Consider the following 23,969-nt stretch of genomic DNA (forward strand, 5'->3'; position numbering starts at 1 on the left):
AGGGTGGCTACGGCCCCTTTGAACAAGGCTATGAGGGGGATTGGCGGCTGCAAATATTAGGCCTGGGGGAAAGGTCCTTTTCCCTGCATCCCTAGTGGATAAGCCTCCTACTGGCCACCCCTCTAAAGGTTCCAAGGCCCAAAATTAGGAGCTTTGAACTATTTAGTCTAAATGCCTTCCCTATGCGTGCATTTGCTGCATGGTGTAAGTGAGCCTTCCAAGTGGCCAGGGACCAGTAGACTGGGACAGCTGGCTATTTTTGACACTGTTCAGGTTATACAAAATGGCGACTAAACTGTCTGCTTATATTTTTCCATTGTGGACTGCTCCTTTATCTTTTGCCACCTTCCCAAAACTTCTGGGCTAGGCGTACAATACTCACAATCCCTCACATTGTAAAACCTGTTTACTTCCCTTCTGCCAAAACTGGCCACAACTCTTTTGTTGTGTTGCGCTTGGCCAGCAGCTAGAGCTCTGTAGCTTTACCAGTCTACCTCTACTCCACGAACAATTCTGACAACTTTACCAGTTGACCTACAATACATATCTAGAAAAACCTACCAAGGTAAAACCAAAGGTCATGCATGTGGCTTCTCCTGATTGCAGGACATTTTTAAAGTATAAAACAATCTTGAACATTGGTTGGCTCGGGTACTTTCTATGTGCCTAGCAGAAGGATAATGACAGATTTCTTCCAGACAGTAACATCTGCGTCTTCTGATCTTCATGGAGACTTTGCACAGTGAGTAGATAACCTGTTTCCCTGTGTCAGGGCCTGCTGTTACCTGTCCTCCGGGAGGATGGAGTACTCTGGAAGAAACCTGTCTATGATGACTGGCTTGAAAAGGAACCTGAAATGCCCAGTATTCAGTATAGGGCCCCAAAGCAAAAGCAAGATTTGGTCAGGGCATACTAGTCTGAAGTCCTGCTTGAAGGTCACCTCGCTGGAGCGAGTTGCTCATAAGTCACATTCTTTGCGGAATAGCTGGCCACAGAGACTGAAGCAAAGATAATTAGCTGAGGTAGTGATACTGCAGAGTTGCTTTCCTGCAAACTTCTGTATTGAACCTGCATTGTCTCTTACCTATGGCTGACGGTAAGGAAACCAGAACATTGTCCCATGGGGTAATCTTAACTTCAGGCATAGTATTATTTGAAATATGACACCTAGTATATACCCATTAAAAAAAAAGTTTGTAGTTCTGCCTCCGCTTCAGAATATGATAACCCATTCTGATTGTTGTGTAGATTGTCATTTTGCCTCCCCTGTTGCAATTGCCTGTTAAAGTCCAATTTGTCTTTAAAGTTAAAGCACTGCCTGGTGACTAGGTTTGTGTGTTATTTATTAGTGTTAAGCTGAATCTGAGTATTTATCCCCTAACACCTCTGAGTAATCTTAACTGCTCTACTTTGCTTCCTCTGAAACATGAAGTGACAAAGGGAAGCAACTTTGTTATCCAATTAAAGTGTTGTCCAATAACCACTGACTGCCCCCTGGTCCCAAGAAAAGACCTTACATAGATAGAATTCTTGGTGGTGCTGTTTTGACAGGTGGCATAATTTGTAAAGTTTAGATTGCTTTCAGTGTAACAACATTAAATATTTCTGTTGGATGATGATGTTAACCATCTTCAGAAGCAGTGGCCGTCTAATCCTTGGGCTTAGTTGAAGTACCCATGTGGAGCTTAATGTGATGCTTAGTTCAAGACCATTAAAAGACTTTTCAGAGGGAATTGCAGCAACTATCCTTCTGTTTATAACTTCAAAGGATCTGATGAACAAGAAGCACAAGGTTTTGATTAATTCATTGCATGCAGGGTTTGCATTTAAGATCTAGGGTCTCGAAAGTGATCGTTAGGAATAGTGGAGGTTGCCTGGTGTAGAAGTAGTACTGAATAATGTCTCTTGATGAACAACTATACCATATGGGTAGATCGATATTTCAATTGGTACAGATAGTGACTGGTTCCTCTATTGCTTCTACAGATGACCCTGGTTTCAGTGATGCTAATGACAACAAGTTGCTGGCTTTTTTGTGTGCTTATCCATGAGGTGCTGTAAATGGCATATTTTGGAATGTCAATTCCTGAACAACCTGAGGAATTTGAAACTTGTTTTACTGCTCTTTGGTAGCAAATTCCGGCCGGCAGGAGTCCATAGTTTGGAACCAAAATCCAGAGATGAGGAACAATCAACTTCCAAGAGAGAGGTTTCAGATAAGTTGACTCTCCTAGGAGATTTGACCAAAGCATGGTCCGCCTAGAGCATTTGTCTTCTAAATAGAGTGCAACTGGGGTGTGGCACATTACTTTTATTTTGAAAGTTAATTACTCTTCTAGTTGCATGAGTGTTTCATCTTTCAGCTAAGTGCTTTCACTCTGAGTTTGCAGTCATCTGGAGGGCAAACCTTCAAAACTGGAGAGTAAAGCACTCAAACACCGAGGAGGAAGGTGCAGGCCTCGCACTGATCGTGAAAAGTGAAGCAGATTCTAAAACCACATCCTCTTCCAGATCTCTCTAATTTGTGAGGGCTTGCACCGAATAATGAAATCGGTTGTTGCTTGGGATAGCTGACCCCCATCAGACCGTAGGATGTATTTTTTAACAAGACAAACAAGTAAACTGCAAGTATACGTATCTAAAGCAGGATATGCTGGCTTGCGCAAGTGAGTCAATTCACCATTTGGCGCCTTACCATATAAGGCTGCAGCGCTACTTTTTCCTTAGGTTGGATGACCTGAAAGGAAAAAAGGTTTTCTTTTGTACTTGTACCACATTCTGATGTAGGCCTACAAAGATCTATCCATCCTCTCCCAGCTGTTAAATTGACTCTCAGAGCTCATATACTACTTTCTGAGGACACACTCACATTTTCAGTCATCAGTTGGTCCCTTCTCCGTAATTATTTTCCATTCTCATACTTTCGTACAGTACCCAGTGAACAATATTCTTTTCTCACCTTGGCACCGGACCAGTAGCTGACTGAACTCTTTTTCACAGTACTGTCCGCTATTAAAATGTAATTGTTATGTTTTGTGTAATGTTTTTTCAGTTAATTATTTCTGTCCCAACACTCACTATCACTTTATGTAATCAGTTTTAGCAGACATTTTGAACTGTCATGTTACTGTGTACACGTTCTTGAAGTACCTCCTATAAGCGAAAATACAGATGCAGAAATGCAAGGAGAACAAAGTGGGAGCAGTTATTGTAGAGAGTGGAGATTTGTTCAGACCTTCTGGAAAACCCTATATCAAGTCAATGTGGTCTTCGCATGATCATAGTTTCAATCAATCAATCAATCATTTATATAACACGGTAAATCACCCTTGTGGATTCCAAGGCGCTGGAGTTGCTACCTGCTTTGTTATTGGAACAGCCATGTCTTGAGCCCCTTTCTGAATTCCTGGAGAGATTGCCACTTTCCTATAAAGTACGAAAGTTACACCCACACATGTGGGGTTCTACTTATATTGAGAAGCAGGATGGTAGCACGTTTGCAGTTGGCCACATATTCACACATTTTGCAGTTTCGGTCACATAATGTGAGGAAATTGTAAGTGTTGTGTGTGTTTTAACCCATAGCTTGATGTTTGCTTGGTATTTTGGTGGTGGGATGGGGATTCATATATGCCAGAGCTCCCTTGATGACTCTGGGTCACTAGTTTTTAGAAATGCGAGGGGTCTTAGGACTTGCTGGTGCTGGACGACCCCAGGGCCAAATAAAGCATCCTTCCCCCATGTGCAGTATACATTTATGTTCGAGGCATATGGGCTGCAGATGGTACATTTATGAATAGATCGCCATCTGGTGTTGGGCTCGGATGATTGCACTTTGTTTTTCTTCTGGAGAAGTCTTTGTCGTCATAGATGACTCCTCCTCTTGGTGTTAGTGCGCATGGGCATCGGCTCCATCCTTAGATTGTTTTTTTCAGCCATCGGGTTCGGATGAGGATCGAAGCGCTCCGGACCGACTTCAACAAAGAAGGTTAAAACCGGCGCGTACTCCTTTCCAAATCGACGGTATCGTTATCGAACGCGACTTTACTCCATACCGACGCGGTTCGAAGGACGACGACTACGAGAAACTCGACGTAGTCCAGCCCGGGGTCCATGGAAAGGACTCCATTCAAAAAATGTCCAACGTGTGGTGCTAAGTTCCCACACAAGGACCTACACGAGGTGTGCAACCTCTGCTTGTCCCCTGAACACGAATCCAGGGACTGTGAGGCCTGTGCAGCGTTCTCTTCAAAGTCGACAATTAGAAACCGTCGAGCCCGAAGACACGAGGTATCGAGAATGCAGTCACAAGCAATCCCGGAGCTGTTCGAGGACCAGCACCCAGAAGAGGAGGAAGAAGAGGCCGACGAGGCGGGGTCAGAAGCGGACGAGTCCGACGTCGAGGAAATCGACGTCCAACAAACCGTGAGTGACGACGTCCCTTTACCAAAGAACAGACCCCGCACGGTGTCGACCCCGCCCTCGAGCCCGGTCAGACAACCGAAAAAAGTTTCCAACGCCCCGCCTTCGAGCCCGGCAACGAAACAGAAACCGAAACACTCGGTCTCCCATCATACTGGTTCCGGTTCCGATAAACGGACCACATCGACACCGAAGCACCAAGTCAAGGAAAGCTCGAAGTCGAAGCAGTCCATGTCGACACCGAAGCACGCTTCGGCGTCGAAAACACCCTCGACACCGGGGACATCTTCGATACCGAAGAAATCGGATCCGAACAAAATCTCGGCACCGAAAATACAAATGGACATTCAAAAGAAAAAACACCTTTCGGAACCGAAAACTGCGGTACCGACACAGGAACAAGGGACTGATCCTAAACAAAAGACTTTGTTTATTGACCCAAAGACTGGCAAAAAGACTGGCAAGGTAGTCACAGAACTACCTAAAAAGAGGAAGAATGAACATTCGGACGACAAGACTCATCCGAAGAAGAGAACAATGGGGACGAATACAACTCCTCCCTCTTCTCCCAAACCTCACACACCATCTTCTCCTCTTCCTCACAATAGGCCAAATATTCCTCCCACACGACCATCTACACCTACAACAGATGTAGAGAGTGACACAGGGGAGGGGGAACATCCTGGGGATGATGAGGACACAATCCCAGAGGAGGCAGACCCATGGGAAGAGTATAATGTAGGGTCAGATAATGATACCGACCCTGAATCGTATCCCTCAAAACCTTCACCTCCTGATGACAATACTGGGTTTGCACAACTCATTAATAGAGCAGCAACATATCATAAGGTAGACCTACATACAGAACCTCAAATACAGGACTTCTTATTAGAAACACTACCTACTGCACAAAGAACATCAGGAACACTACCAATGCTTAAGGGCCTTCTCAGTCATACATCAGAGATATTCAAAGACCCAGTGAGGGCTAGGGTATTGAACCCAAGAATCGATAAAAAAATATAGGGCAGCTCCAAAAGACCCAATATACATTAAAGGGCAAATTCCTCTAGACTCACTAGTGGTCACAAACGCTCGCAAGAGAGCAAACTCTTTATCTACAGGAGAAGCTCCACCTCCTGACAAAGAGTCTAAACTAATAGATGCCTCTGGCAAGAGAGTAGCATCTCAAGCGGCAAACAGTTGGCGCATAGCTAATACGCAAGCACTACTTGCAAGGTATGACAGAGCGCATTATGATGAGTTAGAAAAACTCATCACACATCTCCCTAAAGAACATCAAAAGAGGGCAGATCAACTCATACAAGAAGGGAAGTTAATTACTAACACTTCAATAAAGTGCGCCCTAGACGCGGCAGAAACTGCGGCAAGGTCTACAAACACAAGCATCATGTTAAGGAGACATGCATGGCTCAGAGTATCAGGGTTCAAACAAGAGGTACAAACATCGTTACTGAACCAACCTTTTGATGGGAAAACACTTTTCGGCACAGGGACAGATGAGGCCCTAGAAAAGATGAAGAAGGATACCGAAACGGCTAAATCAATGGGAGCATTGCAACAGCCGACACAAAGAGGTTCCTTTCGTAGATCCACCTATAGAGGAGGATCCAAAAATACAGGTACAAACCAGCAGCAAACCTCTTTTACACCTACATCACCCAGAGGTAATTCTAGAGGTGGCTACAGGGGTAACAACAACAAGGGTAGAGGTCGCGGAAACAACAACAACCGCAACTCTCCAACCCCAAAACAGTGACTTCATACAGCTCCCCCCAGACCATATAACACCGGTCGGGGGACGCCTATCACAGTTCCTACCTGTCTGGGAAAACATCACATCAGACAGGTGGGTAAGACAAATTATCCAACATGGTTATTGCCTAGAACTCACAGCTACCCCACCAAACATCCCCCCCAAACAGCGTCCAATGAAACAAGATCACCTGACACTGTTAAAACAAGAAGTACTATCACTGCTAGAAAAGCATGCCATAGAGAAGGTTCCACAGCACCAACAAGGAACAGTAGTATACTCCCTATACTTCCTAATTCCCAAAAAGGACGGGTCTCTAAGGCCAATACTGGACCTAAGACCTCTCAACGCATACATAAATTCGGAACATTTCCACATGGTCACGCTCCAACAAGTACTTCCTTTACTGAAGAAAGGGGACTTTCTTTCTACACTGGATCTAAAAGATGCTTACTTTCATATCCCTATTCACAAAGCCCACAGGAAATACCTCAGGTTTGTGGTAGAAGGACAACATTATCAGTTCAAAGTCCTTCCGTTTGGTGTCACAACGGCACCAAGGGTGTTCACAAAATGCCTGGCAGTGGTAGCAGCTCACCTAAGAAGACAACAAATTCATGTCTTCCCATACTTGGACGACTGGCTAATAAAGGCCAGGTCACAAGAGGAATGTCTTCAAAACACACAAAAGAGAATTCAGCTACTACACCAGCTAGGGTTCACGGTGAACTACACAAAGTCACACCTACAACCAAACAAGGTTCAACAATATCTGGGGGCTACTATAGACACAGAAAAAGCCAAAGTGTACCCCAACCCAGTCAGGATCCAAACAATGCTTACAATCATTCAAAGATTTCAGCCACAACACTCACTAACAGCAAGAGTGTTCATGCAGCTATTAGGCATGATGTCATCCTGCATACTGCTAATACCATATGCCAAACTACAAATGCGTCCGCTACAAGAATGCTTAGCGACACAGTGGAATCAGGCTCAAGGGCAGATTACAGATCTGGTGTTGGTAGACGACCGCACACACCGCTCTCTGAAGTGGTGGAACATAACAAACATTACCAAGGGGCGGTCGTTCCTAGAACCAATTCCACAGGTGACAATAACAGCAGACGCATCGCTCACCGGATGGGGAGCACATATGGACAAATACACAGTACAAGGAAGGTGGAGTGTGCAGGAAAGAACACTGCACATCAACCATCTAGAACTACTAGCAGTGTTTCTAGCATTGAAAGCCTTCCAGATACATGTTACCAACAAAGCAGTCCTGATCAGAACAGACAACATGACAGCAATGTATTATATTCAAAAACAGGGGGGGACGCACTCTCTCCAACTATCCAGACTAGCACAGGAAATTTGGAGATGGGCCATTCCTCAAAACATCTATCTGTTAGCCGAACACCTACCAGGAGTCCAAAACCAGATAGCAGACATCTTAAGCAAACAGTCGGAACAAATACACGAATGGGAACTGCACCAACAAATACTGCAACCATTCTTCCAAAGATGGGGACAACCAGAGATAGACCTCTTTGCCACTCATCAGAACGCAAAATGCCAAAGCTTCGCGTCCAGGTATCCACATCACCTGTTGCAGGGCAATGCGTTATGGATAAATTGGTCCAACAAATTTGCATACGCTTTTCCCCCTCTCCCACTAATTCCATTAGTGGTCAGGAAGCTGCAACAACATTCAATGACCATGATACTAGTGGCACCCACGCGGGCAAGACAGCCGTGGTTCACCACGCTCCTGCAACTCTCAAGTGCCACACCAAAAGTTACGAATTCTACCCATGCACCTTACACAGAACCATGGAGAAATAATGCACCCAGATCCAACTCAATTGAACTTAGCGATCTGGCTCCTGAAATCCTAGAATTTGGGTACTTAGATCTACCTCCAAATTGCATGGAGATAATTAAACAAGCGAGACGTCCAACCACCAGAGCATGTTATGCAGCTAGGTGGAAGAGGTTTGCTATACACTGTACTAATAACAATATCAACCCTCTGGACGTATCAACAAAGGAGATTATTTGCTACTTATTACACTTACAGCAATGTAATCTAGCGTACACATCTATCAGAGTACATCTAGCAGCTATAGCAGCGTACCTACAAAACAGGCAACACATATCACTGTTCAGAGTACCAGCTATAAAGGCATTCATGGAAGGCCTTAAAAGAGTCATTCCACCAAGATTACCACCTTCCCCAGTCTGGAACCTCAACGTAGTACTCACCAGACTAATGGGGCCACCCTTCGAACCTATGCATAGGTGCGAAATACAATTCCTTACATGGAAGGTGGCTTTCCTTTTAGCCATTACCTCACTCAGGAGAGTAAGTGAATTACAGGCATTGACAATACAAGAACCATTCCTACAGTTACACCAGAATAAAGTGGTTCTTAAAACAAACCCAAAGTTCTTGCCTAAGGTAATTTCAGCATTCCACATCAATCAGCCAGTGGAATTACCAGTCTTCTTTCCAAAGCCACAGACGGTGGCAGAAAGGGCTCTACATACACTAGATGTCAAAAGAGCCATTTTGTACTACATAGAAAGAACACAAAACTTTAGGAAAACTAAACAACTATTTGTAGCATTTTCCTCAACACATAAGGGCAATCCTATCTCTAAAGCAGGCATCGCTAGATGGATTGTAAGATGTATACAAATATGTTACATTAAAGCAAAGAGAACATTAACTGTTCCTCCTAGAGCTCATTCTACACGAAAACTAGGAGCATCTATGGCATTCTTAGGGAACATTCCCCTAGATGACATATGTAGAGCAGCAACTTGGTCTACACCACATACATTCACAAAACACTACTGTGTTGATGTACAGGCTGCACAACAAGCCAGAGTGGGCCAAGCTGTATTAAAGACTTTATTTCAAACAGTTGCGACAGACACTGGTGACAACCGCTAGGGAGGTAACTGCTTTACAATCTATTCATAAATGTACCATCTGCAGCCCATATGCCTCGAACGGAATATGCTACTTACCAGTATGCATCTGTTCTTGGCATAGAGGGCTGCAGAGTGGTACATGCCCTCCCAGCCTCCCCGGAAACCGGTGTCTGTCCCAACATTATCTTATTTAGATACACTTACATGGGCATATCTTTATGTACTATACTACACTACTCCATCTAACCCTACTATGGCAAAACAATCTAAGGATGGAGCCGATGCCCATGCGCACTAACACCAAGAGGAGGAGTCATCTATGACGACAAAGACTTCTCCAGAAGAAAAACAAAGTGCAATCATCCGAGCCCAACACCAGATGGCGATCTATTCATAAATGTACCACTCTGCAGCCCTCTATGCCAAGAACAGATGCATACTGGTAAGTAGCATATTCCTTTTAAAATGTATAAAGCGCAAACAAATGCCCTTAGGCGTCTCGGCGCTAAGGATTCCATGCCGGATTCAGGACTGATTTTACTGATTGAACAACCATGTTGTTATCATTTTGCGGAACTGGAGTAGAGATTGACATGAACGGATATGCAACTGTAAAGCGTTCCAGAGTAGCTGCTGTCACCACGAAGCATCTGTCTCCCCAGGACACAGTCTATGTGCGTAGTACCACCAACTGATGAGCAGTCGCAGATCTAAGTTGTCTGTTAGGGCAGTAAGAGGCTAGCTGTCTTATCAGAAATTGAGGGCCTTGTTTGTGTACGGCTTTGAAGTTAAGGCAGAGAGCCTTACATTTTATACGGTTCTGGATCGCCAGCCAATGGTAGTTTCGGATAACCTGTTAAATAGGTTTGAATTTTGGGGTCCCCGAAAGCATTCTGGCGGCTTTATTTTGGACTGTTTGCATTTGTTTGATGACTCTGCATTGTGCATTGGCAAACAGTCCATTGCAATAGTCCAATTATGACATTACCAGTGTGCTGACCAATGTTTTTCCTGCACTTGCCGGATAAGTAGGGAATTATTTTCTTAATAGTCTGAGCTTATAGAAAGCTGTTGACACGACTTGGTTAGCATGGGAAACAAAATTCAGATTATCATCGAACATGATTCCCAGGTTCCTGACCGGGTTGGGCAGAAAATCCAGTGAGGGTGGCCACCAGGAACTTGACCAGGCAGGGGATAGTTTTCCAAAAATAACAACCTCCGTCTTCTCGGAGTTCAATATGAGGCAGTTGCTAGCCATCCAGTCCTTGATGGCCAGCATGCCTTCTTGAAAGCGGTCAGCTACCTTCTCTCCGTCGTTGTTCATTGCCAACACCAGCTGTGTGTCGTCTGCGTAAGAAGTAAGGCTCATCCCGTACGCTTTTATAACTCTGGCTAAGTCCGACACATAGATGTTAAAAAGTGTCGGACTTAGGGATGAGCCTTGAAGAACTCCACACGGTAAGGCTAACTCAGCCGACTGAAAGGGTCCCGAGGTGACTGCCTTTGTTCTGTCCGACAGAAAAAAGGCGAGAAGATTTTTTGCTCTAAATTGAATGCCCATAGCTGAGACACGGTCGATCAGGATGGAATGATCGACCGTGTCAAAAGCCGCTGATTAAATCCAGCAGTATGAGCACTGCTGTGTCTCTAATGAGTCTTATATCTTCGGTCGCTTTAATGAGGGCAGTTTCGGTGCCATGAAGCTTGCGGAACCCGAACTGCGTATCATCCAGCAGATGATATTCCTCGATAAATTCGGAGAGTTGTGTGTTCATCGCTCTCTCTGCCACCTTGGCCAGAAAAGGTAGGCTGGCTATGGGTCTATAGTTTTTCAGTTCCTACGAATCCAGATGAGGTTTTTTTAGGAGCGGTTTAAGTAGAGTATTAGTGTTTGGGTAAACCCCGGCCATAAACATGGAATTGCAAATGTGAGTTATCACTGGCACTATTGAGTCAATAACAGGGGAGAACACTTTAGGAGGGCAGGGGTCTAAAGCTGATCCTGATTTTATCGTTTTAATAATGTCAGCTATAAGTTGTTCATTGACTTCATTGAATTGCGACAAACAGTGATCGGAGGGTCTTAAGCTGGTTAACTGTGTGTTGGTTTTAACTATGGTAGAGAATTCTGAGTAGATGTTATTAACTTTTTCGTGAAAATAGGTGGCCAAGGCATCACACAGTGCTTGTGAGGGGGAGGGGAAGCATCCGGTGCTTTACCCGCTAATTTCTTCACTACTTGGTACAGTTGTTTATTTGAATTTTTCGCAGTTTCAATTTGCTCACTATAAAATGTTCTTTTTTCCTCCATAATCATCTTTTTGTACTTAACAAGTTCCTCTTTATAGCGCTTTTTTTGTTCTATGGTGTAGGTTTTGCGTCAGTGTCTTTCAAAATTCCAACATTTCTGTTTCTGTTCTCTGAGGGAATCCGAAAACCATGGGGCAGAAGGAGAGGACCGATTTATTAGAGATGGTTTTCTTAGGCACTAGTAGGTTCATGGCATTCCTTATCCAGCCCGTGTATTGCTTGGTGGCAATGTTCGGATTGGTAGACATAGCCGGGGATGTATTATTTAGGAGTGCTGCAAGGTGTGTGTTATTTATGTCTTTCCAGACCTTAAATGTCCCTTGATTAATTTTCACCACCTTCTTTGGTGGTGCGCTGTTAATTAATATATTAAAAATGATGGCGTGATGGTCTGACCATGAAAGAGGAAGGATGTCCTGAACATGAATTTCCTTTGCATTGGAGAATATACCATCCAGCATATGGCCGGCTTCATGCGTGGGTGAAGTGACCAACTGGGAGAGCCCTAAAGTCTCCATGTCGGTCAGTAGGGCCGACGTTTCATTATTTACTGTTTTTCCCAGATGGAAATTAAAATCGCCTAAGACAGTGAAAGAGTCCTCTATCACTAAAGATTCTAACAATGTATTAAAAACGGACAAGAATTCTGTACGTGCTCCTGGGGGCCTGTAAAGGAGTATTCCTTTAAAGTTGTACGAGGGCGTTCGCATAATAGAAAAGTGAGCAGCTTCACATATAAGGGAAGGAATTTGGGATATTCTTACAGAAAGATGGCTCCGGGAGATGATCGCCAGACCACCGCCTTTTTTATTCAGTCCGTCCTGCCGTTGAACCATGTAACCTTCAGGTACGACAACCACCAGATCCGGTTCAGACGCATTATCCTTCCACGTTTCCGTGACAAACAATATATCGATATTTCTATCAACAATTAAGTCTGCTATGTCCTGTCTGTATGTTGACTTCTTGTGACCTCACATTTGGCCCTTTACAATCCTCAACAATAGTTGCACCCACACATTTGAGCCATGTAGTCTTTAGGTGTGTGAAAATGCTGACTGGTAACCTTTTTTTGACTTATGCAGTGAATTCTAGTGTTCTCTGTTAGTAAATGTAAGAAGTGGGTACTGTCAATATTGTAATGTAAGAAGTGGGTACTGTCAATATTTTACTTTTGCATGATATTATAGGGAAGGAAAGCTTGTACAGTGCTCGCAAGGACCAACTACTGAGACGTTCCCAGGTCTCTGCTCTTCAAAAAAAGGTGTTGATATGATAGGATTCCCTGGCTGCTGTCCAATCTCTTGTTGGTTAAAACTGTAGACTTACCAGATAACTGTGTGGTAGGCTGTACAAGGAAATAGACGCTATACCATGTTGCACAGGGCCTAAATATTTAGCAGTTCTAGAAAATGATTCCTTAAAGTTAGTGGGTCTCAGCTTCTCTAGGGTGCTGAGACTCACTTACTACCAAGGAAGGTGAAAAAATACACATGATAGGTGGGGGTCACAAAAGTGCACACCTAGTGCCAGTATCCCCAACTGGCCACTGCTACTTTTTTCCCATAACAAATAATTAACTGTGTTATTTAGATGTTATTTCAGGTTCACAGAAGGACCGAATATGGGTTTGAAAAATCCCAATTCACTCCCTCAGGGAAGCTGAAATGCAGACTATGGGTACGGGGTAGAGTCTGCTTTCTTTGTGCCAGGAAGCCTGGCCCAGACTGTTTTACATTTTATTCTTAACAATAAATGATTCCTGATTTCCAGGAGGGCATGTTAGGTCCCAGAGTGAGGCATATCTGGAATACCAAGCCCTAATCTGCTCAAGGGTGCTTAAATACTCCTGGTAGCCCTTGGAACTAGGACCCTCACCCACACTGACCGACCACCACAGAAACGTCAGCATCATCCTGGACAGCAAGCTGACCAGAAAGTCCCAGATCAACGCAGTCTCCTTCGCCTGCTTCCTCGCACTGTTCATGCTACGGTACATATTCAAATGGCTTCCCAGGACACAAGACGCTCCGTCACACAGGCCCTAATCACCAGACGACTGGACTATAGCAACAATCTGTATGCAGCGATCACCACAAACCACCTACAGAGACTTCAAACCATACAGAACACTGAAGCCAGACTCATCCTCGACGAATCCACATCACCCCTCCTCAGAAAGAAAACTCCACTGGGTCCCCATACAGAAGAGGTGGCAATTTAAGCTGATGATCCATGTGTATAAGACACTACACAACCACTGCCTCGCCTACACAAACCACCGCTTCGCCTACATCAACCACCGCCTCGCTTCCATAAACCACCGCCTGAGCTTCCACCAACCTTCCAGGAAGCTATACTCTGCTTCCCTCTCACTCGCCCGCATCCACCGAAGCAGAAGCAGAGAATGCTAATTCTCCTACCTCGCGCCGAAGACATGGAATGTGATAAGGCAAAGGGTGCAAGATTGATGAGGTCTGTGTGCTATTGACATCAGTCTGTTGAGAGAGTTGCACGGAGTGGCAGGAAGCATTTCTGCAACAGTCCCCAATGGCTGGAGAAAGTGTGGAAAGCATAATTTGTGAGCACCATGGGTTTGCCTACCCCTCTCGTCTAAGAAGTGACATCAACGTCCTGTGCACTCTTTTGATTGTGCAGAGGGTGTGGAGATCACTTCTGCAGCACTAAAAGTATTAAGTGTGGTTTCTATTTTTTTGCCGTTTACATTTGCTTAGCACACAGTCTGGCAATATCATAGCATCGCAGCTTTAAGTATTCTGAGGAAGACTTTTGAATGATTTTGTTGCTTCCATCGCAGGTCATGGAAAGATTCAGCTTTTCAGAGATGGGCTGGTGTTAGGGAGGTTTTTGGTCTTTGTTGAGTGAAACCTGTACCCTGTATTAATGTTTCATATTGGTTGGTGTATGTGCTGCCCATTGCCTAGCATAAAAACCTGATGAAATCAAACATTCACCCCCCCAGTCACAGATTTGGGTTTAATTCATTGGTTTTATGCAACCACGCCACCCCAGTTTGGACCCAGCCATAATCAAATCAGTCTTGACCCTGCTCCCCATGGCAACAGTCCAGCACGAACAGCCATGCCAGGTCTTACCTGGACCGTAAACTAGCATCATGGGACCGGTTTTGAGGTATCGCCCCATATCCGCCAGGCTAGCTTGAATCCAGTGGCACAGTGAGCACGGGACACACGTTTTGGCATACCCTTTCCACTTAGTGGACAAAAGCAAAAAGAATAGATGATGGATAGGGTTTGTGGTAGACTTTTCTGGTGTGAAAGTGGAGTAGAATGTTGGGTGTGAAAGTGGAGTAGAATGTTGGGTCAGAACATTGGTGGGTAAATGAGGTAAAGATTCTGTGTTTGGCAGTTGCTGCATGACCATCTGTGCTGCTGGATGTAAACGCACCACAAACTTACTACTGAGTGTCTTCTTTGTAGTTATGTTATAGGGTAGCACGGAAAATGCTAGTGTGAGCACAGTGACACACAAAGATATGGTGCCACATCACTTGCATCCATAATGTTGCTTCAGGGCATATACTCAAAGTGCAACATATCATGACTAAAATAAGAGTCTTGCACAAGTTTCAAATTAGGAAAATTCATGATGACTCTTACTGGTCTGCCCGCTAAAACTCTGGTACCATTTCCGTAGGAGCCATTCACATGCACTTTATTTTGTTTCTGCCATAGTTTCTTTGAAGCTTGATCCAAAGGTCTATCCCTCTCTGGTGGTGTATTTCAATAAGACCTGTTGGCAACTGCAAAGGTTGTCAGTCTTCATTAATCTTCTTACCAAAGTCTCGGTTAAATAAATTAATGTTACTTGAGAGACGTGCGTGTTTTATTTTATATTGAGTGGTAAATGTTGATATATTACAGGCTAACAATGAATGGATCGGAGGAGGAGCCTAGCCTGCAACCATGATGGCCGCCTAATCCTTCGGCTCCGCCGACCCTTTCGCTTCCCTCCCGTCCCGCGACCTATCCTGGCATCGATCCTGATCCTAAGCGGTGTTTTCGAGCTCGGGAGGTGACCCCGACTCCACTGGTGTGTCTCATTCGGCGCTCCCTGCGGTGGAAACAGTGGGACGTCCTCGCCTTCTCCCGGACGCTGCCCGGCGCTGACGGGTCTTTGTTCTCCGGGAGCGGCTGCCTTCGCCCACAACAACAGCGGCCGCTGTGAACGGCACCGGGCCAGCCGACGGATTGCAGCGGCTGAATCCCGTGTTTCTCTTCTGTCCGCTCTGCTCCTCTATACGAGGGGGGCATATTGATGGCGATTGCAACAATGTTTCACCGCCCGGGCTCCTGTCTGCCTTTGTTTGCTTCTTGTCTCGCTCTGTGATGAGGTGGAAGCCATTTTGGAGGCAGAGCCACTGGAGCTCGTTTTTCACGATCCCGGGCTGCAACTGGTGACCTGGCTGCTGCGGTCGCTACGCTTACACCTGCTTGGTGCAACATGGTCTGTGTTCCCTTTGTGCCCCCGGCCCGGTGGTGCTCTACAATGTGCCGGCGTGGTGCGCAGCTTTGTGATGGTATCGTGGATGGCCAGTTTTGTGGGCTGACACAAAGAGTCCCTATGTTTTGAAGCAGCCTTAGATTGCTGAGGGAAACAATCCCAAGGGGTTTTCTTACAGAGAATTTATCACGGGACAAAAACAGCAGTGAGCCAATACCAGTAAGCACCAAACAATAAACTGTGATGGAATGATAAGTATAAACAAAGAGATAAAAAATCAATTCGAGATTTATTTGGACCTCCCAATTGGGTTACAATCTAAAAATAATTAAAAACAAGTAAAACAGCCTTTTCGTGAAAGGGTTGCGATTTCAAATTAAAATGAACAGACAATACAATAAGCAAAACAAGTCGACGCGGCGTTTCGGTGGCTTTCAATCTTTACACCTTCATCAGGACAAACATATAATTTTCATAGAATCTGCAATGTGATTCCAGATTCAAGTCTGATAAGTATATTCAGTTTTTTCTCTCAGCGTGGACTGGTTTTTGATGATTGAGTCACACTGGGAAGCTTTCAATACTGCCTCCACGTTTTCTTTTTCCACGGAGGAACCACCGTATATTAGTAAAGTCTTAAAACACTCGGTTTTTGTTGGGTGTCCAACTACGAGTATTTGACGTTGCCGCTGTGCTCTTTAAATTATGCACTTCCACTCTGTGGTATTATTGTCAAGTCAGCAATGTCTCTAGTTTCCTGGTCGGCCTCCCTGTTCCTCCGTGCGTCCGCCTTCGTCTTAATTCAAAGTTTTGTGGGCTGCACCGAGTTTCCGAGCCCCGTGTGCATGGCTCTGATGCATCCTTCCCTCCTAAGGCACCAGTGCGGATTGGGGACATTCTGAGAGCCCTGGATAATTTTCGTACTGCTTTTTGTGCCAATACCTGTGATCTTGGGCGCAGTCTGGATGCTGTTCTCTCTGTTGTGACCTTGCCTGACCAAGCACATTTGCGACTGCGTGACGCTAAGCCTCATCCTGTGCCCGACTTCTGTGGACTGCCTGCCCATGTGTGCCCGGAGGTGCTATTGGTATGTGCTCCCGCTATCCCCGAGATGCTGTCTGCGACGGGGATGCAGCGGTCTGATGTCTGTGTGCTTGTTCAGTGTGTGGGGTCTCGTCCTTGGCCGCCAAGTTTGGATACTCCATTGTTGATTATCGGAGACGCTTCCTACGTTATTCTGCGGCTGCTACTACTGCCCGGGCCGGATGGGCTGTTCCAGTACGATGTCTGCCCTTCTATCGCTGTTGCACGCATGACATTGGATTGGACAGACTTTGTTAGACGGCGTTCTGATCTGCTGGGGTCACACGGTTTGTTTGTCCCATTCAAGATGGCTACTGTGCGGCTGGACCAAGTCGATATTCTAGATCGCAGGGGCCAGGGTTGAACTCCCCCTATCAATTACCGTGGTACTGTATATTGTTGGGACTGGAGGTGATGGACGGTACTATAAAACTGGACTTTGTCGTTACGCCGGGCTGCGGGGGGCAGGATAGAGGGTGTCTCCTCCCGTGTTATGATTCTTGTTGCTCGTACTGCTGGGATGTTGATGGATAGCCGGGGATGTTACACATTCATCTTGTATCGATGGCGGGGTCTAGGGATGGGCGGCCCGAGTATTACATTCCGGTAACGGGTCTGTTTCTCTCCTCCTCCACTCTTTTTATATCTTCCCCTACTGTGGGGCAGTTCCGGGGCGACAGGCACGCTGTTAGTGGTTTCGGCCGTAGCCATTACAGGGGTGCGGGGTGGTGGGTGCGGGGGGGGGTTGTTATTTTAGTTTGTTTTGTTCTATGGTCCCTATCGCTCTTTTCCGGCTTTGGGAGGGTTCTTTCCTCTTTGTGGGGTTGGCTGTTTCGGGGTCTCGCACCTTTTTTCTTCTTATGTTTCTACTAATCTTTGTTTCCTGTTCTTGGGGTGGGCTTTCTGAGATTACGCTTAGAACTGTTATTTTGTGTATTGCTGCCTATTGTTTGGTTTTATTGTTGTGGATGCTTCGCCTATATAGTTACTGTATGTGTAGCCCACTTTCACTTGTCAATGGGGTACGCCCCTCTTGCCGCGTTTCTTTTGTGTCCCTTAATGTAAGGTGTACAATCCTTCCTGTTGCAGCCCCCTCGCTTCCTTTTGACTTAAAAACGAAAACCTCCTCTCCTGTGTTGCACGCCCCATAGTCGCTTCTAGCATACTTTGCTATATCCTGATTATATATTGATATACTGTTCTCCTGTTATTTCTCGCCTATCTTTGCGGCCGGCCGTGATGGTTGTGGGCTTGCGCATGTATCTCCTGTTTTTGTCTCAATAAAGGTTTTGTAAATAAAAAAAATAAAAAAACAATGAATGGATCTACTTGCGTTGCTTGAAATATCACCCTTGACAAGATTACAATTATGTTCAGTGTTATATCAGTGCAAATCCAACCCATTGTGACATTAATAACTAAGGCTTCACTGACGTCTCAAGACTTGCATGGTATTTGTAAGAACACCCAAATGCATATACTTTACATTGAAAACACTTTCTTACTATATGTTCTGTTTTTCTGATTTCTTTTAGCCCCACCGCTAACAAAGTAAAGATCAGGGAAGCGCATAGAAGGATAATGCTTTTGAACCATCCTGATAAAGGTAATGAAAGGCAAACTCCAGAGGAGTTAATGTCTTGCGTGCAAAAAACTACAACTTTACGAAAATTGAGTATAGGATTTACACTTTTATTACTAATGTACTGCTATACTACTACAGTGAAATTACCGAATTCCAGTATATTACCACAATAAAGAGAAATTGATGTGAGAAAACGCTGTTTACTTTCTCATAGATTGCACGTTACAATTACTTTACACATGGAAAGAACTCTCCTATTAGTTACAAGACTCTTCAACGTGATGTTACCTTACTGCACACATTTAACCTCTTAATCCTAGCTTTGGTTAAATATCTTTTTTCAATTTAATGTACCTAATTGAAATGACATGGCATAAACCTTATGTGCAGATGGACCGAGTGCAATATGCTAATTAATATACTGTTGCCAAAAGGGAGAGGCACCTTGACCCGCTCTCCTGAGAGTTTTGCCTCTCGTGAGTCATGGTCCCTTCCCACCTCAAAAATGGTAATCAGTAGTATATTACATGTTTCATCTATAAACCACCCACCCCACCACACAAACTTTTATTGAAGAGGCATTTAATTTTTCCTGCAAGTATAAAACAAAATTCCATTAATAGACTATACGAGAAATAAAAGAATGGAAAAAGGAATTCGCAAATCATCATAATACTTGATAGAAAACACAAAAAGTGGCTCTAGATCTGTACGTAGATGATAAAAAGAACATACGCTGGCCATCGGTTCCTGCAGTCAGTAAGCTAGTGAGAGGGGAGCTTTAATGAGCCACCCCCTAAGCCAGTGAGATCTGACAACCACCTTGCAGTAAATTTGAAGAGCATTGATTTTGAGTTCTACAATCAACCCTGAGGCTGCTCCAAATCTCTTATTCCAAATGAAAGATGTTTTGCATGTTGAATTTATTTTATTGAATATCTTAGACAAGTAAATGATAACGTGCAAAAAAGTATATCAAATTAGCATCAGTGGTATTATGTTATGGTATCTGGATTTGTAGCGCGCAGTTTGTCACCCAGAAGAGTATCCAGGTGTTGGAGAAGGTGTGGGTCTGAAGGAGGGGGGGGGGGCGACAAGAGGTAAGTGGGAGGTTGATTGAACAGCCAGGTCTTCAGGTTCTTGTAGAATTCAAGAAGCGGGAGGAGACCCTGATGAACAATTAGATGTTGGCTTCAAGCCTTGATTAAATGGCTAGCTTTTCATATAATGCATATTTGGAACAGTGCTTGGACATTACGTGTACAGGTTAGCAGGTTTTAAAACAACACACAGTGTTACAGAAAGCATACTACATAATGGGACGAGAGGCACCGAAATGTCTGATTTCTACTAAAGGGAGCGAAATGAAGCTTTATGCCCACAATAGTAATTTTTTGTGTTAATTTATTAAGTGGTTAGCTGCAAGCACTGGGTGTTGATATGGTCCTTTGATCTCCCTTCCTAATACTATGCGGATGACACACAAGTGATCATTAGCTTCAATTACTGTGTGTCTTCGTGAAGGTCTGGAATCTGCAGGTCACTTTATGTGAACTAACATTTTATCGATTTTTAGAAAAAGATAATATGTTCTCTGTGGCTGTCTTGAGTGCTGTGTCCACCGTAACCATTCTCTGAGATCTGAAACAACTGCTGGTCTAAGAGAAGCCGGTAGAACCTTCTTTTTTGGACAAAGGAAAAGGAGGGTGTGGGGCCGAAGCAGTGTTTATAGTTTGGAACCACAGGAAATGCCCCAACCAAGCCAAGACTTCATGGACATGTGGGTTCTCCTGGAAACCTCCTCGCCCAGCATGCTTATAGGTATGGTCCTGCAATGCTGTATGTAGACTCCCTATTAAAATGCAGTGAGGAAGCGGATTGAGTGCGATCACAGAGTGTTGTAAAAGAGGGCGAAAATGTATGTCACAGCAAGATGATAAAGATGCAGTGTTAATGGCAACTAGGGCTGCGGTGAATCATAAAACATGAGGTAGGACTCTGGCCCCCATTTCACATCCTTTCCTCCCTGAGGCAATGAAGTGTAATTTCAAGAGTATGAGGGAATGGGATTATATCTTTCCTTCCTCTCTTCATCTCTCGTACTATCCTCAATAATGTTGGATCTCATTTTCAGTGAAAATTAATAGTAATTTTTTTTAATCTGAATTATTTAAAGCAATATATTTAACTTAAATTAATTATCGTTTTTAAATTGTTCTTTGCATATCACTTAGATTTGTTTATTTAACTTTGATTCTAGATAGATCCTAATTGAGTATGTGAAGAGCGAACAAAAGAATCGATCCTGTCTAGCCAAGGCTGAAATCAATTGAACAAATGTGTGAAATCTTGCCTTGTACTATATCCTTAGGACCAGTGTTGGGATGGCCTACTTTCAGCTAGAGTCTCTCTGGGCACTTGGTTGTGCCCTTTGATACATACCACATCTGCTTTCAAAGAAAGATTAAAAACATCACTCCATGTTTTTTTTTAGTTATACACGACATAATGTTTCAGACACATCTTCTCTGATCATGTATACCAATTTTCCCGTCTAAGGTCTGTGAATGTCTGTTTCAAGTCCATACCAAAAAATGTACTGATCATTCCCCCAGATAATAACTCCACCTACCACACCATCCGATGCTACTCAGTCTTTCATAAGTCCTAGATCATGTATAGCATGTATAGCTTTTACTATAGTTCAAATAGGTCACAAGCAACAGCACAGTACAATGAAGAATTGACTGCGTCAATAATTCAAAAAAGTCATCTTTTCTGTCTCATGAGTATGTTTTGTAGAACTGTCTGTCTTTTTTGTGCACCATGAGCTTCGGTGTTTGAACTATTCTTGAACTAATTATTCAGGCCTAAGAGGGACTGGTTTCTTCCATGGATCATTGTCTCTGTTAGAGAGTATGATGGTGACGTGATCGGAAATCATCCAGAATCTCCAGACTTCCTCTTTATTTCTTATTAGAACCAATCTGCATTCAGCCGGACTAGAAATGCACCAGGAATTTGTGAATATGTCATTAAGTATGTGAAATTTGCAATGCTTTTTTACAACCAGTTCATATCAATATGTTAAAACTCATTGAATTGTTTGATTGAAAAAAATTAACATACTTTATCATAATACGTGCTTGTTCTATTTTAGGTGGTTCTCCTTACTTGGCAGCCAAAATTAATGAAGCAAAAGATTTATTGGACGGTCAAGCGAAGAAGTGAAGAAGATCATCGCCTAATTAAAACATGATAGTATCCCTGAACTGCTGTAAATGTTATAGTAAACCACATGAAGAAAACGGATTCTTGGTTCCAGACAAGGCAATGAAGTAACATCAAGTGGTACTTTCTGTTACTTTGTAATGGATGAATCGTTCGGCTTGAGCTCCACTCAAAAACTGGCTTGCATACTGTTGAAGACGTTGATATCGTTGTATTGGACCTATTGTTTTTCTGACCAGGATTGCTAAATCCTCCTATCAGAGAAATTCAGATTTGATCACAGATTGGAGAAAACAGCATATACAACTTAATATAAAAGTCCAACTGCATTTATATTTTTTACTGAGCCAATTAAAATTGAGACCCATGATTGTGGAAATTAATGCTGCTTTGTTTCTGTGTGTTAACCCGAAGAGATGCCTCTTGGATGGAAAAAGCATTTTAATAAGCCACATTTTACAGGGGGTTCGTTTTTAAGGTTTTAGGAATTTAGATTTGTGCGAGTTGGCCCTTTATTGGCAGACCTACATTTCGATATTTTAGTAAAGACAATCCCAATCCAATGTTTCTCCGAATCTTCCTACACTTTATTGTATTATCCACTCATATGTTGCCCTGCAGCCATGGCTGAATGGAACAATCGGCAAAGATGTCATTGACTGCAGAATTGGTGATCTTTTATGTAAACCTACACTTAAGGTGCTGAATAGTGAACTTTGTCACATAATATGGGTCAGTGGGAAATGTCCTCCACAGAGGTCAAGTGTGGTGTGATGTTTATCTAAGGGAATTTTAGGACTGCTGCGTAATGTAATGGAACAGCATAATCACGATGTGATAAACATACAGTTAATGTGCCAGAAGAAGTACTTTGTATATAGAAAAGAGAGTGGCCAGGTAACAGAGGTTATATCCAGGAACACTATATTTCTGGGTTGAGAATAGCAAAATTCACCCAGTGAAAACTTAATTAAAAAAATGGCATTAACTGTATTAAACCCGGCTCAGAGACAGAACTTTTAAAGCTACAAGATCTTGCACGCTTTTCTTGGTGGCTTTTCAACTAAACAATCACTTGAAGCTTTACTGCCTGTTGTCCAAAACCCAGGGCCAGGTTCCTCTCTGTAAAAGGATCAATCGAAGGTGCTCTGAATAAGATTCTGTTATATTTTCTACATTCTGAATAAGAAGCACACATTGTGAAAATGTTAAGAAATTGGAATATGGGCTGAACAAAAATATCATATTTCCGCAGTCCAAGATAAATAGGACTCCAACTGACCCCACTTGCCATTCTCACCCAGTCACTAGCCCAGTGCGGTCACTAGAAATATTATGGTTACCAAGATTGGTGGAGCTCTTGAATAATTTGAATAGCAAAGCGAGAGTGAGAGGCGCTCATGTGGAAGGGGATATATTTTAAAATCTAAAAGAGAGTACATGTAGTTTTGTACGTGTACCTGGCTACCCAGTGTTTATGATTTCGTTCTTGGCTTTGCTGCAAATTATAAATATGTATATCATCTGGTTCCTTATCGGTAGTGTAAGAAATGCAATTCAATTAAGTTTTGAATAGATGAATGAAACAGAGCCCGATTTCAGAATTCTTCGGGGCTACCAGACCACCCATTGCCCCCAAATCGTTGCAAATGCTTCTCTGGTGTCTCTTTTCACATGACCTGAATATGGGGGTCTCGTGATCTAAAGCGATGCCGTCATGATGACTAATACAACTCAAAGAAGGGGAGAGAGTGATCGACACAAGTTGAAGCACTCAGTGTTTTGTAAAATACCCCTCACACACCAAAAGGCCCCTTGGTGTCATGCTTCATCATCGGGGTCTTCGCACCCCTCTAGCGGGATGCGGCGTGCTACGACCAACGACTACGCGGGAGCACTTATAGTAATGACTATGTGTGGTGTGAAGTGTGTGGGGTGTATTTATAAGTGAGTGGTGGGATGTGGTGAAAGATTAAAAAAGTACCTGGCACATGAGTCTATAGAAAAAACTTTTATTCTGAACTCTGACTGGTACTGTTAAAAGAAGTGCAGTGTGAGGTCGATTCTGTTAATTAAAGAACAGGACCTCTGGTGTGCGTCGACATGTTTCGGAGTCAAGCTCCTTCTTCA

At 43.7% G+C, this 23,969-nt stretch overlaps 1 protein-coding gene across 3 annotated transcripts in view; it reads left to right on the forward strand.

Moving 5' to 3' along the window:
- Positions 1–22,222, forward strand: part of DNAJC19 (DnaJ heat shock protein family (Hsp40) member C19) — a 92,068-nt gene extending 69,846 nt beyond the window's left edge. For all 3 annotated transcript variants that reach the window (XM_078665283.1, XM_078665284.1, XM_078665285.1), the window contains exons 5-6: positions 18,559–18,629; positions 21,769–22,222. In XM_078665283.1, the coding sequence (XP_078521409.1) occupies positions 18,559–18,629; positions 21,769–21,839 (142 nt within the window). In that variant the 3' untranslated portion in view covers positions 21,840–22,222. The remainder of the gene's footprint in view (positions 1–18,558; positions 18,630–21,768) is intronic.
- Positions 22,223–23,969: the final 1,747 nt, after the last annotated feature.

This window comes from Lissotriton helveticus, chromosome 10, assembly GCF_964261635.1.
Source record: "Lissotriton helveticus chromosome 10, aLisHel1.1, whole genome shotgun sequence".
Taxonomy (NCBI): Eukaryota; Metazoa; Chordata; class Amphibia; order Caudata; family Salamandridae; genus Lissotriton; species Lissotriton helveticus.